This window comes from Vespa velutina, chromosome 2 (assembly GCF_912470025.1).
Source record: "Vespa velutina chromosome 2, iVesVel2.1, whole genome shotgun sequence".
NCBI classification, from domain to species: Eukaryota; Metazoa; Arthropoda; class Insecta; order Hymenoptera; family Vespidae; genus Vespa; species Vespa velutina.
Window position 1 is genome coordinate 14,181,267 of NC_062189.1, and position 14,908 is coordinate 14,196,174.

A 14,908-nucleotide genomic window follows, 5' to 3' on the forward strand; every position below is an offset into this window, starting at 1 on the left:
AGACTTTTAGGATATTTGCTTTGAGCGTGAACTTTCGAAGAACGTGCCGTAGAAGTGACATCTGCAAAGAGAATTTTAAGTCAATGCCGTAAGCACATAGAAAATTCATCGTTCTCGCGAATTCGCGTCGTAGCTCCACGCTTCGTTTGTATTATATATTCTCTGTAAGAAGCAAAAAGCATCGTGGTATCAAGTAGCTTTTCTCTTTGAAGCGACCAAGTAAGGAGGTAATTATTCTTCGTAGAAATCATCGAAAAAAATTTCCTACGGAACAAGACTAATGATAATATGATAAAAGAATTAGAATTAAATATAGGGATGACTTGTGCGCAGGGTAACTCGTGGGCGTTCAACATCACTGGCCGTTCGACCACCCTACTACCATTTCGAGGAGGGTGGGCTCGTAGGAGCGCGGCGGCGAGGGATGATTTTGGTTTGCCTCTCAGTCGTCACGACGGCAGCGCCGTGCCGGAGGCTCCAGTCCGATCGCAGCATCACTTGCGGTGCTTTCGCGCGCGCTTCTCTCTCTCTTTTCCGTCAGCCAACGAACGGAAGCGATTATTTTTTTTCTTTTTCTTTCGTTATATCTACACGAGAGAGAAACGCTTTCGTCTGAATCTTCTCTCGTTCTTTTTTTTTCCTCCCTCTCTTACTCGCGCCATTTTCATCTCTCTTTCTCTCTTTTCTCTTCTTCTGCTTTGCGCGAAGACGGAGAGAGAGAGAGAGGAACAAAGATAAAAGGATAAACCGCGTGTGTTATGAAAAGGGAGAAGGACGGAGAGAGAATGAGAGAGAAAAAGAGTGACGACCGACATTGATAGGCATACGTGAAGAAAAAGCGAAGAAAGTGTAAGAAGAAAGAAAGGAAAAGAGAGACATACCCTTCAACACTTTCTCACTTCCATTTTTTTTTCTCTTTCGGTAACGATATGTAACCCGAAAACAATGGGAAGAAAAGTGTCGGAGTATAAATTTCGACGTGGACGCGGGATCGAAAGGCTAAATGTTTCTTCGCGCCGAAACTCGCGGGGAATAACGAGAACGTGGTATTAACCGATGAATCTTATTTTCTTCCTGCGTTTTCTCAGTCTCCTCTTCGTCTATCTGATCCTTGTCGTATTGTTTTTCGATTGAATTCTCGCGCCTTGCTCTCATCTTGATCCTCCGTCGGGTTACGTCAATGAAGGGAAGAGATTGAATACTCGTTCACTTTACTTCCACCGTCAAAGAAGTTTCGCTGTTTGGTGCTACGTGTACGTCGCGACTTGAAATCAACGAGATTTCATTTTCACCTTTTTCTCGAGAGCAAGTGGACTATGTGCATTTCGGTATATACGCTTCCCTTCTTTTCTTCAACTTGAAAAGATTCGAAGCATTTAAGCATTTATGAAAATTCTTTGTGTTACGACTGTGTCAGACTAATATCAAATTCATCTAATCTTCAAGGAAGAAAAACAGTGTCATCGATCGATAACGATCGTTAAACAGTCGCGTGAAGAGTGTATTGCGATAAATAAAAAGAGAAATCTAAACTCGTTATCTGTCGACATTAATCTCGCGCAGCGAGAAAATTACGAGGGTGGAACATAACAAGGATCACTAACACGGTGTGCTTGTCGCAAGAAACGACTTCGAGGAGGATTCATCGGAAGCTCTGCTCGTGTTCTTGTAAGCTTGCCGAGTTGGTGAATTAAAGGGCAGTGCTCTGATAAAAGTGAATGGATCTTTCTTGTATATCAAGTGCCACGCGTCGAGTTTTTTACATCATCGTTACGTTGCACCGGTCTCGCGCCATTTTCATCATCCCCGTTCCTCTTTCGTGTTTCCTGTTGAGATCGAAGAATTTGAAGAAAAGGAAGAAGGAACAACGACCAGCTCTCTATCGAGGTAAAGCCGCTTTTCTTCAACTATTTTCTTCCTTCTACTTATCCGTTACTTCTTTTTTCCTCCTTTGTCTCGTCGTCTCCCTTCGCTCGACTCGTTTTACAAATCGATTTTCCTCTATCTATAACGCGGCTCTCTCCTCGACGTAATCTTTCGGGAAAGCCACGAGAAGGCTTTTCAATTTCAAAGGATTCCAACGAAGTTTCGAGCTCGTTCAAACACTCCGATGGTATATTTTCGAACGGACGAAAAGAATCCCTTGTCTCGAGACTCCGTCGAGAGTCGTTCGGTTAGAAAAAGAGTGAGCTTTAGGATCGAAAGTGTAATAGAAGTTTAATTCTCTTTGATATCCAATTTCGATTGGTTTAACAGGTGTGTCAGACTTCATTTCGATATCTCGAAATACGTATTTTTGCTGTATCGAGTAACAAGTTTATGTTATTTTAGACGACGTATCGACGAAACCCTTTGAAAATTATAAATCAATTCTTTGGATAGTCCCGGATCTTTTTCGCTTCCTTTTTTAATTCGAACTTATGATATAGACGTTTAAACTATCAAATAGAATTATAGTCATAATGTGATCCGTTACTTGCACGTTATTCAGACAAAAATTTCAAAGTAAAATGTACAATGATTCTTTTTTTTTTCTTTCGATTATCAATACGTATTTACGGCGATACAAAGTGATACACAATTCCTCTTTCTCTCTCTTTTCCAACAACGCGATTCAGAAACATATTAAAGATCTATCCATTCTCCCTAATTTTTGTAACAAACCGTGTCGTATGATGGATATTAATATACATTAAAGTCATGTGTCCGTGACGCGAAACCAATGTGGTCTTTTATATGAGTGTCAAATAAAAAAAAAAAAGATAAAGTGAATTAGACTTCTCGCCTCTTTTAGAAAAGTTTCCCTACGAAAATTTTTCCACAGCGTAAAAATTCATTTTCCACGGTGTACCAACTATACGAGGAATGAGGGAAGCATCGAAAAAACAATCCCGGATGCTCCTTCAAGGACCATCGACTTGCCGTGCCGTGGCACCGTGCGACGGGATAGCACACCCTTAATGCATAATAATTAAATGGCCAGCCTGATTTCGCCTTCGAAAAGTTCATTTCAATTTACAAACGGGTCGTCATGACGATAATGTAGCCATGGTAAGAGGAAAATTCAATTCCGTGAACACAGACAACCCTAATGGATTCGTCATAAAAGAATGTTGACCGTCAGAAATGGAAATAGTTTAAAATCTTTTAATCTGCTTCCACCATCTCTCTCGAATAAAAAAGAAATAAGAAGAAGATGAAGAAAGTGTGAATGGTGGGTCGGGGGTAGAGGGGGGGGGGAGGAGAGGGAAGTGAGAAGTGGGATCTCATTAAAATAAATACAATCGTATAATTCTCTGAAAAACGCAATATTTCTCCGTATGAAATCGATTACAGTAAAATTATTTCTGATAATCCTTCCGTTGTCAATACCTAGAAAGAATTTCAAAGCAGTTCCTTTGTTTTAAATGACAACGAAATTTCAACTATTATTCGTATTCGTAATTCTTTGTATTCTTCGAAAAAAACGAACGTTATTATTCTCTTTCATTTAATTGGAATCGAATGAAACTAAATTTAATGAACGCGTAAGAGTTTGTTAAACGACCATTAATAGCAAACGCTTGATCTCTATAACAAAAGTGTAGGGAATAAGATAAAACGATTGGAGAATCTACGAAAACGAGATCAATTAATGCTCAATGGTGGTAACATAATGAACAATCTGTTATATGTATGATATTTTTCTGATTGACTGTACGCAAATACATAGTACGTAGTATGGCGGACGGTAAACCGTATCGACGTCGTTTTTCTTGGACAAGAATTGATCTCGTTGGAATAATAGAACTCGAATCTCACAAGAGCCGAGAAGAAGGATCGTCGAGTAGATGCGGAAGGGACGAAGGGAGGTAGGTACGATTGGTGAGATGGAGAAGAGGTCGTCGGTAAGAGAGGGGAATCGAATAATGGGTGAATCTCGCGCAAAACTCGGATGATTGATGGAAGAAGCGGATGGAGGACAGAACGCGTGGGAGATAGTAGAGATGGTAGCGATAGTGTTGGTAGTAGTGGTGCTACTGGTGGTGGGAAAAGATGGCTCGAAAAACAAAAGGGAAGACAGGAAGTAAGTGTGTATGTGTGTTCAGAAACGAACAAACGAGAGAACGAGTTTGTGTGCTCGGAATAGGTCAGTGTACACGTACATACGTACAATCTCTTCGATCGAACTCGAACGACTCTCGATAATAATGATAGCACTGTGACGTAGTGCGCTACGCCGTAAAGCCGTCGATCGTCCGTCTCTCGAATAATGAGATTTCTATCTTTTCGAAAAGGAATATTTATCATTCGCATATCCAACGCGGAGGCGACTTCATGCCAGCATCTATCCGATCCGTCCGTACGATCCTTCGATTTTCTTCTGAAAATAACGAGAAATAAGTTATTACGTATTTTGACGATAACTCTTATTGTCATACGTAATAACATTTGCTGCATCCACGTATAGAGAAACTGCATCATTCGTCACTTTTCATATATGTATGTCTATATATATATATAGATATATATATATATACATCAAACATGTATGCATACATACCTATGTATATATATATATATATATGTATGTATTTACTCTCATTTCACAATGTACAGAACTCTCATTGAAAAATTCACGATGTTACCTCTGTTTTCTTTCTCGGCTGTAATTTCTGACTTTCCTCCACGCGGATATAATATCCTTCTTGTTATTCTTGCGAATGATAAAATGTTAGCGAATATATATTGTCTCAAATAAGTCAAAGGAAACGATATTTAAGAGAAATACTCGTTGGAGTCTATTCACTATCCGAGCAAGCTTAAATCAACGTAGATATGTACACACAGTTTCCTGGTTGGTACACTCATTCAAGATAATTTTTAATGCATTTAATGTTGGTTATCTCTATTGTAATTCACTTACTATTTTATTGAACGAAATAATTAAGGAAATAAAGATAGCCGCAGAAAAAGAAGAAAAAAAGAGAAATAGAGATAGATAAATATAAAATGTTTTTACTTTTATTGGTTTACGATTTTACGGTCCTCTGTATCGTAGTACCACGCGAAATAATCTTATCAGTCCGTCATCGATTTAACGACAAAATGATGCGGAAAAGCCAACCATAACTTTCGATATATGTCGAATATCAAAATACGAATGACGTTATTGATATCGATGACCTCCTTGCGTCGATCTCGAAGAATTTCAATTCCAATTGGTTATACGAGGAATTCGTGACTGTAAAAAAGAATAAAAAATAAAAATAAAGAAGAATTTGTACAAGAAAGTAAGGGTATTTACATCTTTCTCGTGAAAGATGAAAAGTGTAACGTGTCGTCATATGGACGAACGCATTCGCGAAAGGAGAGCAATTGCGCGGCTAGAATATATAATATCCTTTATCGTTCGATATTCAACGAGATACGACAGTACGGACACGCGGGATTAAACTAATCACTCACGGTTTCGAGCAAGCACAACGATTCTACACGTTTCGCATCGAAGGCCGATTAGCGCATTTGTCATGCAGCTGGAGTATCTCGGGTTCGAGCGTAACCCATTAGAGAGAAAGAGAGAGAGATAGATAGATAGAGAGCGGGAGAGAGAGAGAGAGCTAGACACAGAGACATGAGTAGTCTGAGCTCATATACCAGAGAGAGAGAGAGAGAGAGAGAGAGAGAGAGAGAGAGAGAAGGAGGCATGGCATACAATGGCTGCAGCCGTGCAAAGACGATGATTCGAACTCTCCTAAGTGAACGCCGTCCATGATCAATGGAGGGATGATCCTATACATATTTTGGAGTAGATGTTATGGATGGAGGAGAAGCGGTTCGTCATCCGTCGAAATTCTGCGCGTGACATTGTCCTCGGTTCCTCTTTCATCTCCTATCTCTCTCACAAACGTACACACGCATGCATGTCTTCCACTTTCAAGAGGGATTAATCTATAGCCATACACCAATGGGTGTTATCTCGATGCAATATGCAACGCGTATCCGTGAGGCTTATAGATTAATGAAGTACGACGAGAGAAACGATGGCTTTTGCGTGTCCGAAATTACTACGAGCTCGTGCATCTCCAAGGTAATCTTTCGCGTGTGAAAGATCGTTCCGGTTGAAGATATACGTTCCGCGTTATGATGGAAAAGTCCTGTAAGAAAGATATCCTATCGTATCCTTGGATTTGTCGCGCGTGGAAAGATCTCATTTCGAAGCGTCAAAAAAAGTTTTTTTCCTTTTTCTGTTCTTATCGTTCTCGGGTAAATGGAAGAGAAGAGTAGTATGTGAGATACATTCTTTCAAGAGAAACGACGTGTATACGTCGCCTCATGGAAGTGTCGTGAAATTGTGTTAGGAAGTTAATCGAAGAAAGAGTCCGAGTTACTATCGAAGGACGGCTGTCAGGAAAGAGAAAGTCCTTCGATTCTTTCGACGTTTTCGTCGATAAGTGTTTCCTATGACTGAACGAGTCCTCGCATCCTTTCATTTCATCATTCTCCGACAATAGTATGAATGAACGAGTGTATCAAATTTTGATACGCAACGTCCAAATATTCAAAGATTGAAAACGTCATCGTTCTCAAAGTTATTCCCATAACTTTACTCGATGCCTCTTTTCCAATAAAAAAAATTCCTATCGACGCTCCTCCATCGTTTTCACATTGCACGTACATTCCTCTGACGGTTACCGTACTTCCGTTTTACCGTGATAACGTGCATAAATACAGGCTATGTGGAGTGAAAAGTGCATATGAATTTCAAGAACATGACACGTACCTTCCACGGAAGAGGCCGTTTTATCCCCTTTTATTTGCACACGGCTCGTTAGAGGTTTACAAATGCGCCGCGTTCTCGCAACCTGTTTTTACCCTTCCATTCTTTTTTCCATCCATCACCTCTTGTTTCTTCTCTCTCTCTCTCTCTCTCTCTCTCTCTCTTTCTATTTTCTCAATTTTTTTATCTTTCGATAAGTGATAACGCAATAAAGTTGTACTAATGCACATATTTTTGGAATGATATTAGCAAGTTTTTTGTATCTTTGCTCGTTTGCAAAAAGAAAAAAGCACACACACACACAGACACACACAAAGTAAAGATGCAGATTAATGAGATACATTGTGCATCACGTTGGCGCTAAAAGTGCCATTTTGATCGCGTATCGCGCGAAAAGAGAAATGATATATATACCGTGATATAATAAAGCTCATATATCCGACGGAGTTATGACTGTCGTAGGAAAAAATAAGAAGGGGAAATGCTTTACATTTGCTTATATTATACGCGATATAATACTTGGAACGTAAGAAATCACGTTAAAAGCTAGAACGTCGAGTTTCGACCCTGAAATATGGTAAAAACGCATCTGAAAATTTTACATACGAAATCTGATTATTTCATTTTACTTATGGAAAATGATAAAGAAAAAAAAAATAATTCTAATTCGAAGTTAATGAGATAAGCTCATTTTCCAAAAAGATTTCTTATAATAACAACGAAGAATGAATGTTTTCTGAAATATAAATGTAAAAAATTAAAGATAAATTTAACATGTTGTACAAAAGCGACAAGTATTTAACTCAAATCTAAAAAATGTTCGAATATTCCATCGATAAGTATCTTTATGTGTGTATGTGTGTGTGTGCATGTGTATATATATATACACACATATATAGGTCAAAGATAATAGTGGTGTCTGAAGAGTCTCTCCCATTTTATCGAGCTTCTTTTACCACCAATCTTTTATCCTCTCCTACAAAGATAATATCGTGTTAACATGATTGCGAATGCAATTATTATAAATTGATAAAAATAAATCGAGAGAGAAAGTGAAAGAGAGTATATTCACAAGATTACTTTTATTTTTTCTCACCATAACACACTTATATATTCGAAGGACAACAAATATGACAGAAAGAGAAAGAGAGAGAGAGAGAGAGAGAGAGAGAGAGAGAGAGAGAGAGAAAGAGACGATAATTATCGAAAAAAAAAAAACCATACAGACGCATAAATTTATTATATATTAATTTTCCACTGGGATCGATGAATCATTTTCAATTTCATTCGTCATAAAGTTTGTCGATCGAGTACCAAAGTCGAGCGAGTTTACACAATTTGAGTGAACGCACGTTCACGCTCCCGGGTGTAATCGTGTAAGGTAGTAGACAAGCTGCTTGTAACAAATGGACCCGCTTGCATGGCGCAACCGTGCGAAGTACGCAGGAGCAGTGTTGGTTTTCGGCTCGTGCAGCACCCTTTCGCGGCTCGTGTTTGCTCTTCAGCGAGCACGCACATACTATTCACTCTTTCTCTCTCTCTCTCTCTCTCTCACGATCTCTCGCTCTCTCTTTGGTGGGAATAGTGGCAGCGCGCTTACCCGGAGCGTTTTACGTTGCAAGCATAAAGCGAGAAAGCAAACAAAGTGGACGGTATAATTTCACAGTACTGGAATGACACACTGATTGCAGCTGCGGGATGTAACTGCGGAATAGCTTTATATATGCTGCGACATACTATCCAAATTTTCTTCTTCTCCTTCTTCTTCTTCTTCTTATTCTTTTTCTTCCTCAACGCTTGATCATTTCACTTTATTTAAAGTCACCTACTTCATGGAAAAAAAACTTATGTTAGTTATATCTTAAATGGAATCGAATCGAACGAATACATTCAATAAATGTATTTTGAATCAAACATGAATCTACTTTCCTATTCTTCCTCGTTACTTACACAGAGTTTATAAATTCTCGTTTCATTCAAAATCTTCCATCCAATCAATCCAAGAGAGTGAAAAGTCATCATCCGTTATCACAGTTCCGTCATTCCAATGTCGTAAGCATCACAGATGAATCATCCAATATTGTATGCATATCGCGAGAAGCAACGAAATTTAACTCGACTGTTCGAACAGCTCGGGAGGACGGCTGTTAGTAGTCTCGATTCTTGTTCCAGAACCATTTCTGACTTTTGCTCGCTACCTGAAAGCCGGTAATACAAGAGTGGTTACGGTTTCTGACTCGTTTATATGTACCTGCTCTCTCTCTCTCTCTCTCTTTCTCTCTTTCTCACTACTATTTCCTCAGTTCCTCTACCCTCTAACAGAGTCCCAGCCGCCGTCGGTGTGCATGAATATTTTACAAAAATGTATGCCTCAAAGAACCCAGTCATTCCCATTCACGGTTGCTCGATTTTCTAGTGGCACACGGCGCGTGCACACGTGTGGCTCACTCGTACGTACATATTTTCTACGTTTATGCCTATATCTGCGTATATGCTCGCTCTCTCGCAGCCCCAGCATTATGTTCCTTCGCGTTTTATTCCTACGGCCTCATGCTTCTCTCCGCGTACGTAGATATACATAGATGTACATATATACAGTAAGAATTCTGGAAAGAAGCAGTCAGACTATTTATTCGTACGACGAGAGAATATCACGAGGAAAAGACTATCAGACTGAGTGAATTGAACTATCGAATTCGATCGATTTCTTTCTTATTTCTTCTATTTTTACTCGAAGTAATATGCGGTTTTGTTCGTATCGCTGCGAGAAGTCGACTTTATGGTTCGCCTCGTTGAATTTGCCAACACTCAATTTACGATCCTTCTAAAGATTTTCTTTTATATTAGAAATAATACGCGAAAACATCATTCATTCTTATCACCATCATTCAATCAACTATTTTCTTCAATTTCTAAGTATTTGTTCAATTACTAATAAAACGAGAGAAGTAAGTAGTCATTAGAAACACTCGTATGCACAGTTTAGATGAAGTTCCGTTCCGGCAGTTGGTAGGAGGAAACACGAAGACGCGTAGTCAACTTGCTTTTACGAAGACAACAATTCCCCCTATCCTCCCTTTCTCTTTCTCTTTCTCTTTCTATCTCTATCTCTATCCCTCTCACTCCAAGCAATGTTCACGCCTTGATACTAAGATCCAAAGTTCGCGGGCGTGTTACTACTAACTGACTGAAACTGTATGAGCGAGAACGGGCTTCGTAACGACTTCACAAACCTAAATTGGGTCTAACCTTCTAGACCGGATAGCCGTATAGTTATGATAATGTTTATACGTACGCGTGCCACCACAGTTTGCATTTACCAAGAGAACCTGAATTAAGGTAACGCAGAGGGCCACTGTCAATTCGATCGCTGCGCCATGCTTCGAAATTTATGACCCGTGGAATCGCGATTGTAGCTATGTTAATCAGGTATATAGGCTGGCGGATTACCTTGCCGGTGACGGTGATATTAATCACGATAAAGCAAACTCGTGCGTCGTCGGTGATTACAATGAAGCGAGTCGAGTTAGCGAGTATTCCCTTCTCTCTCTCGCTCTCTCTCTCTCTCTCTCTGTCTCTATCCCTGTCTCTTTTGGCTTAAAATGTTGCTCCGATGAAATCGATTTACCAATTCCGTCGATGGAACTTGGCATTTCGTTACAATCGAGTTAATGGCAAAAATATAGAAACCAAACTGCAGAGAAGTTCTCGTTTGTTGCATTATGTACACTAACATTTACTTAATGGATGTTAATTTACGGCGATAAGGGAAAGAGAGAGATAGAGAGGGAAAGAGAGAGAGGATATGTGTGTATGTGAGAAAGAGTGAAAAAGAAAGAAGAATGAAGTGAGCTAGAAAATAAAGAGAAATTTTCTTTCAGATTACGGACACCTTGGTAAATGCTAAAACGAGAACTATCTAAGTTTCTTGGTCTAGTACGAACAGAACAGTTAAATGATACCTATTTGCATAAAACAAATAGAGAGAAGGAAATGACATGACGTTTGGTACGGAACGATGTAAAGGCGAATTTGTAGGTAGGTAGTTAGCGTTTGAACGGAAGACGGAATCTCGATAGGATGATGCCGATCTCTGCTTTTGGCGCTAGGCTGCCTGTCCGATAAGAACGGCTCAGCTTGATTTATCGAAAATTAATATGCTACACGGCCGACGCCTCAGCGAAAATGGAGATCGTGTTGCTACCAGTGCAAACGAGAGAAAGAAAAAGAGAAAAATAGAAAACGTAATGTTGGCGAAGAAGGTATAAGAGGAAAATTTAAAATAGATTTGCTCGTGCGAAAAACTCGATGTCGTTTCTTTTCCGAACAGAGCTTATCGTGGCTAAAGGTAAAGATAGTTACCTGAGAAAGGGAAAGAGAGAAAGAGAGAGAGAAAGAGAGAGAGAAAAGAGAGAGAGAGCAAAGATAGAAAGAAAGAAGTCGTAGAAAGGAGGCTAAATGGGTGAGAAAGAGAAAAAGACAGAGAGAGAGAGAGAGAGAGAGAGAGAGAGAGAGAGAGAATGCATGTGCAGAGAAATGCTCATAGCGAGATGCTGCTTACGATAATAGAGCGACAATCGAAGACCCTTTCTCACGATTGCTCGACGAGAAGCTAAAGGCTTTCGGAGTCTCGTAGATAGAGCTTTCTCATCGTTTCACCAAGATGCTCTTCGCGCAAGGAGAATGCGCTCGTGAGCACCGGAAACGGATTCGACGAATGAAGAGATACTCTATCGATAAGCGTTGCTGATCTCGCTCGTTTTAGTCTCCACAACTGGGTTTCTAAGGCGATCACGTTTATGGGCTGTGCGGCTACGACTCGTAATAACCGTGCAAACGATAATCACATTTCGCAAATCAAAGAACCTATCTTGCCCTTTCTAGACATTCCAGGTTGTTGTACACCATTGTAAAAATCATATACGGCATCGTTTCTAAAGAAATGATGATCTTTTTAAAGATTTTGATAGATCAGTGAATCAATATTCAATATGCGATGCTTCTAGATAAAATCTGTCGATAATTAGGCGTGAGCATTCAATCGTTCATAGACAGTTGTAAAATTTATTTCTATTATATAATTAAATATCGTTTATTATTATTATTATTTATTCACCGTATTTAAACTATGTGCCTGAATATTCATCCATCAAATTTATCTACAGTTTTATAACTATCATATTTTTCTTTCAGATTTCCATGGAGTAGATCCACAGGATGACGATCACTATGAAGTATTTTCACATTGTTCTAATACTTCTCGGAGGTACTCATCTCCTACGAGCTCAACCGTCGGCCTCTCCGCTTATCAAAAGCATTGGTAAGTTTCTCCCGTATTCTTTCTCTATGATATTATTACAGATTTAACAAGGAGAAATGATTATTCGGGAAATATTTTCTTTTTCGAAACGACGCGTGCTTCTGCACCGGGGCATATTGATTAGCTGACGTCCGGGCTATAGTCGCGTAGGTTGTATCGAGTATCTCGCCGTGTCGTGTCAGACAACGATAAGCAGAAACGCTCTGTCATACCTGTCACTCGATTCTGACTTAACGATAGCCAACCAGCAATGCCATTTTCTCTGTTACTTGTCTAAGCGATTCTGTTACTCGAGCGTATTTCTTCTCACAATTGAAAAAAAAGGGAGCATATTGTTAGAATTCACTATGATAGCCTTTTTATTTGACTTTTCAAAATTAAAAGAAAGAATAAGAAAAAAAAAGTCGACATCATTCGAGTCGAGAGCAACGGCTGCGACCAATAACAGCCGGTCTTCACCGACATCCCCTTTTTACAAAACATAAAGCTCTAGGAAAGTTCTTTTTATTTTTACGACCAAGTCGCACGCAAGTTTAACGATGTACTGTAAACCACCGTTCGATGTAACCGGTCGCGCTCGAGATATCGTCGTAAAAAAGGGTAGACCGTCGAGAAAGCACGTAGATTATATCGTAATCCTTTTTTAAAAAGTTGCACGTTCAAGGCTTCTCTCTGTTTCGAGACTTTGAAGAGGGTCGTCGTTTTCGTTGTCAACGCGTCTTCAAAGGTAAACTGGAAAAAGAGATGAAGTGGAAGGAAGACAAAAAGATGAAGAAGGGAGATGAGAAAGATATAAAATATAAAGAGAAGAATGGTGAGAGCGAAACTAAAATAAAGAAATAAGATAGGAATAAAACGAAATAAGAAAGGAGTTTTAAGTTCTTAATACCCATGAAAAAACTTTATATTATATATATATATATATATATATATATATATATACACATTCGTTAAATGTAGATTGATTTTCGTTGATTAAAAATAAATTATAAATTAAAAATCTTGATGTAATCCGTGTAATTGTTTAAATGGTAAAGTGAATTTATACATACATATACATACATTATATAAAGATCCAAAAGAATTCTTAATAACTGAACTAGTTTCGGAGATAATCGTCTTTATGAAAAATTACCTGCGGTCATGTCTAGATAAGAAAGAAAGATAGAAAGAGAAAAAGACTAATCTACTCTCAATTCTTCTATTATTTTTTTTCTTCTTTTTTTTTTTTTCATCATAAATCTCATTTTTGAAATTTTTATTTTCATCCGAGCTGAAATGCCGAGTAGACACGCGATGGCTGTCTATATAATAATTACGTCTATCCTCGTAATTAGCATGTTGTTGGAAGAGTGCTAATGAAACATCCATGCACGCGCGATAGAAAACGAACGAGTGAACCAGATATCGAATGATGTACTGGTAAGCGAATGAAACGCATGTCAAAAGGAATGACGAGTACTATCCATATATACCTAGTGTCTACGTAATCACATCTATTGTCAGCTTGCCGTCTGTCCTTTCGCTTTGACGATACGCTGAATTTAATATCCGTATTCGAGATTTTTCGTATTTCTCATTTCGACTGTATTATACGCAACGAAGAACACATTTCAATATTTTTACCTTTACTTTATTATCTACTTTCCTCATATTTTTTCATACCTTCGCACTTTTTCTGTAACTGAACGATGAAAAAAATATATCATAAATTATAGCAACGTTGTGTGTTTTGTCGATTAATTCTCAACCATCGGCGATGCGTCAGATGTATATTGAAACACGAATACATTATACATGAAATGCAGAATGAACTTGCACATTCGTGAATTATGAAATGTATTTGCAACAATATTATTACTATATTGCAATTCCTAAATCCCGATTGATCGCAAGCGAATGGAAATCCCTTTCGGTTGTATCGACATCACCGCTGTCTCGTCTTAATTCATGGCTCGACGTAATTAATCCGTTGTATAGCGAACCGTGAATTTCAATTATGTTTCCTACGAAGGGTCCTTCGCTTAGTTTCAGAACGGTCGATGACTTTAGATCTCTATCGCGGTGACGATAATTTTGGTCGTTTCCTCGGAGAATTGACGGAAACGTCGATATTCTTGTTAAATTGAGGAAAGTTTATATTGTAGAAGTTATGCTAAAGCTTGACAACGACGACGACGGGTGTCGTTCCGTAATGAATCATCCAGCAAGGTGTTATCCCAATTCATTCGTAGGACATCCCTATCATCCGTGTCGGAAGGTCACACAGGATAGGTGGAGATCCGCGTGTTCGCATGCGCTCTACGTACGCGTGATGTACCATGCTATGTGACCAATGTCTAGCATGCTGAACACGTTTCTACGTCATTTCCAGCTTAATATATGTACGTAGAATTTCTTGATCGCAGACATGTGTCCAGTCGACTGATCCCGTGAATTCTATCGAAATATGTCAGAAGAAAAATAGACATTATACAGGGTCGGAACTGATCGAATCGATGAAGGAAAATTTACGTGCCATAAATCGATAGATCAATCGATCGAGAATCTCTAAATTATCTCACCGTGTTATCGTAATTTCGTGCGATTGTTAATCTAATTTTGTTAATGGCATCGTTAACGACGCGAGTTGTATAGGAGTGTTCCCTCATTTGGCTTACCACATTCGATCTCCCTTTGAGACCGTGCATTTTATGAATTACCCAAGCTTCTCCCAACGAATTTACGACATTTATCATTTTGGTAATTAATTTTCTCTGAAAAAGAAAATTAATAACGATATTTGTATTGAGTATATAATACAATATCTCAAATGTTTTGGCTATTTA

The 14,908-nt window shown here is 38.8% G+C and overlaps 1 protein-coding gene across 2 annotated transcripts in view; it reads left to right on the plus strand.

Annotated features, from left to right (window-relative positions):
* The first annotated feature begins 458 nt into the window (after window positions 1-458).
* Window positions 459-14,908, plus strand: part of LOC124957957 (basement membrane-specific heparan sulfate proteoglycan core protein-like) — a 129,886-nt gene continuing 115,436 nt past the window's right edge. For both annotated transcript variants that reach the window (XM_047515568.1, XM_047515569.1), the window contains exons 1-2: window positions 459-1,887; window positions 11,954-12,080. In XM_047515568.1, the coding sequence (XP_047371524.1) occupies window positions 11,978-12,080 (103 nt within the window). In that variant the 5' untranslated portion in view covers window positions 459-1,887; window positions 11,954-11,977. The remainder of the gene's footprint in view (window positions 1,888-11,953; window positions 12,081-14,908) is intronic.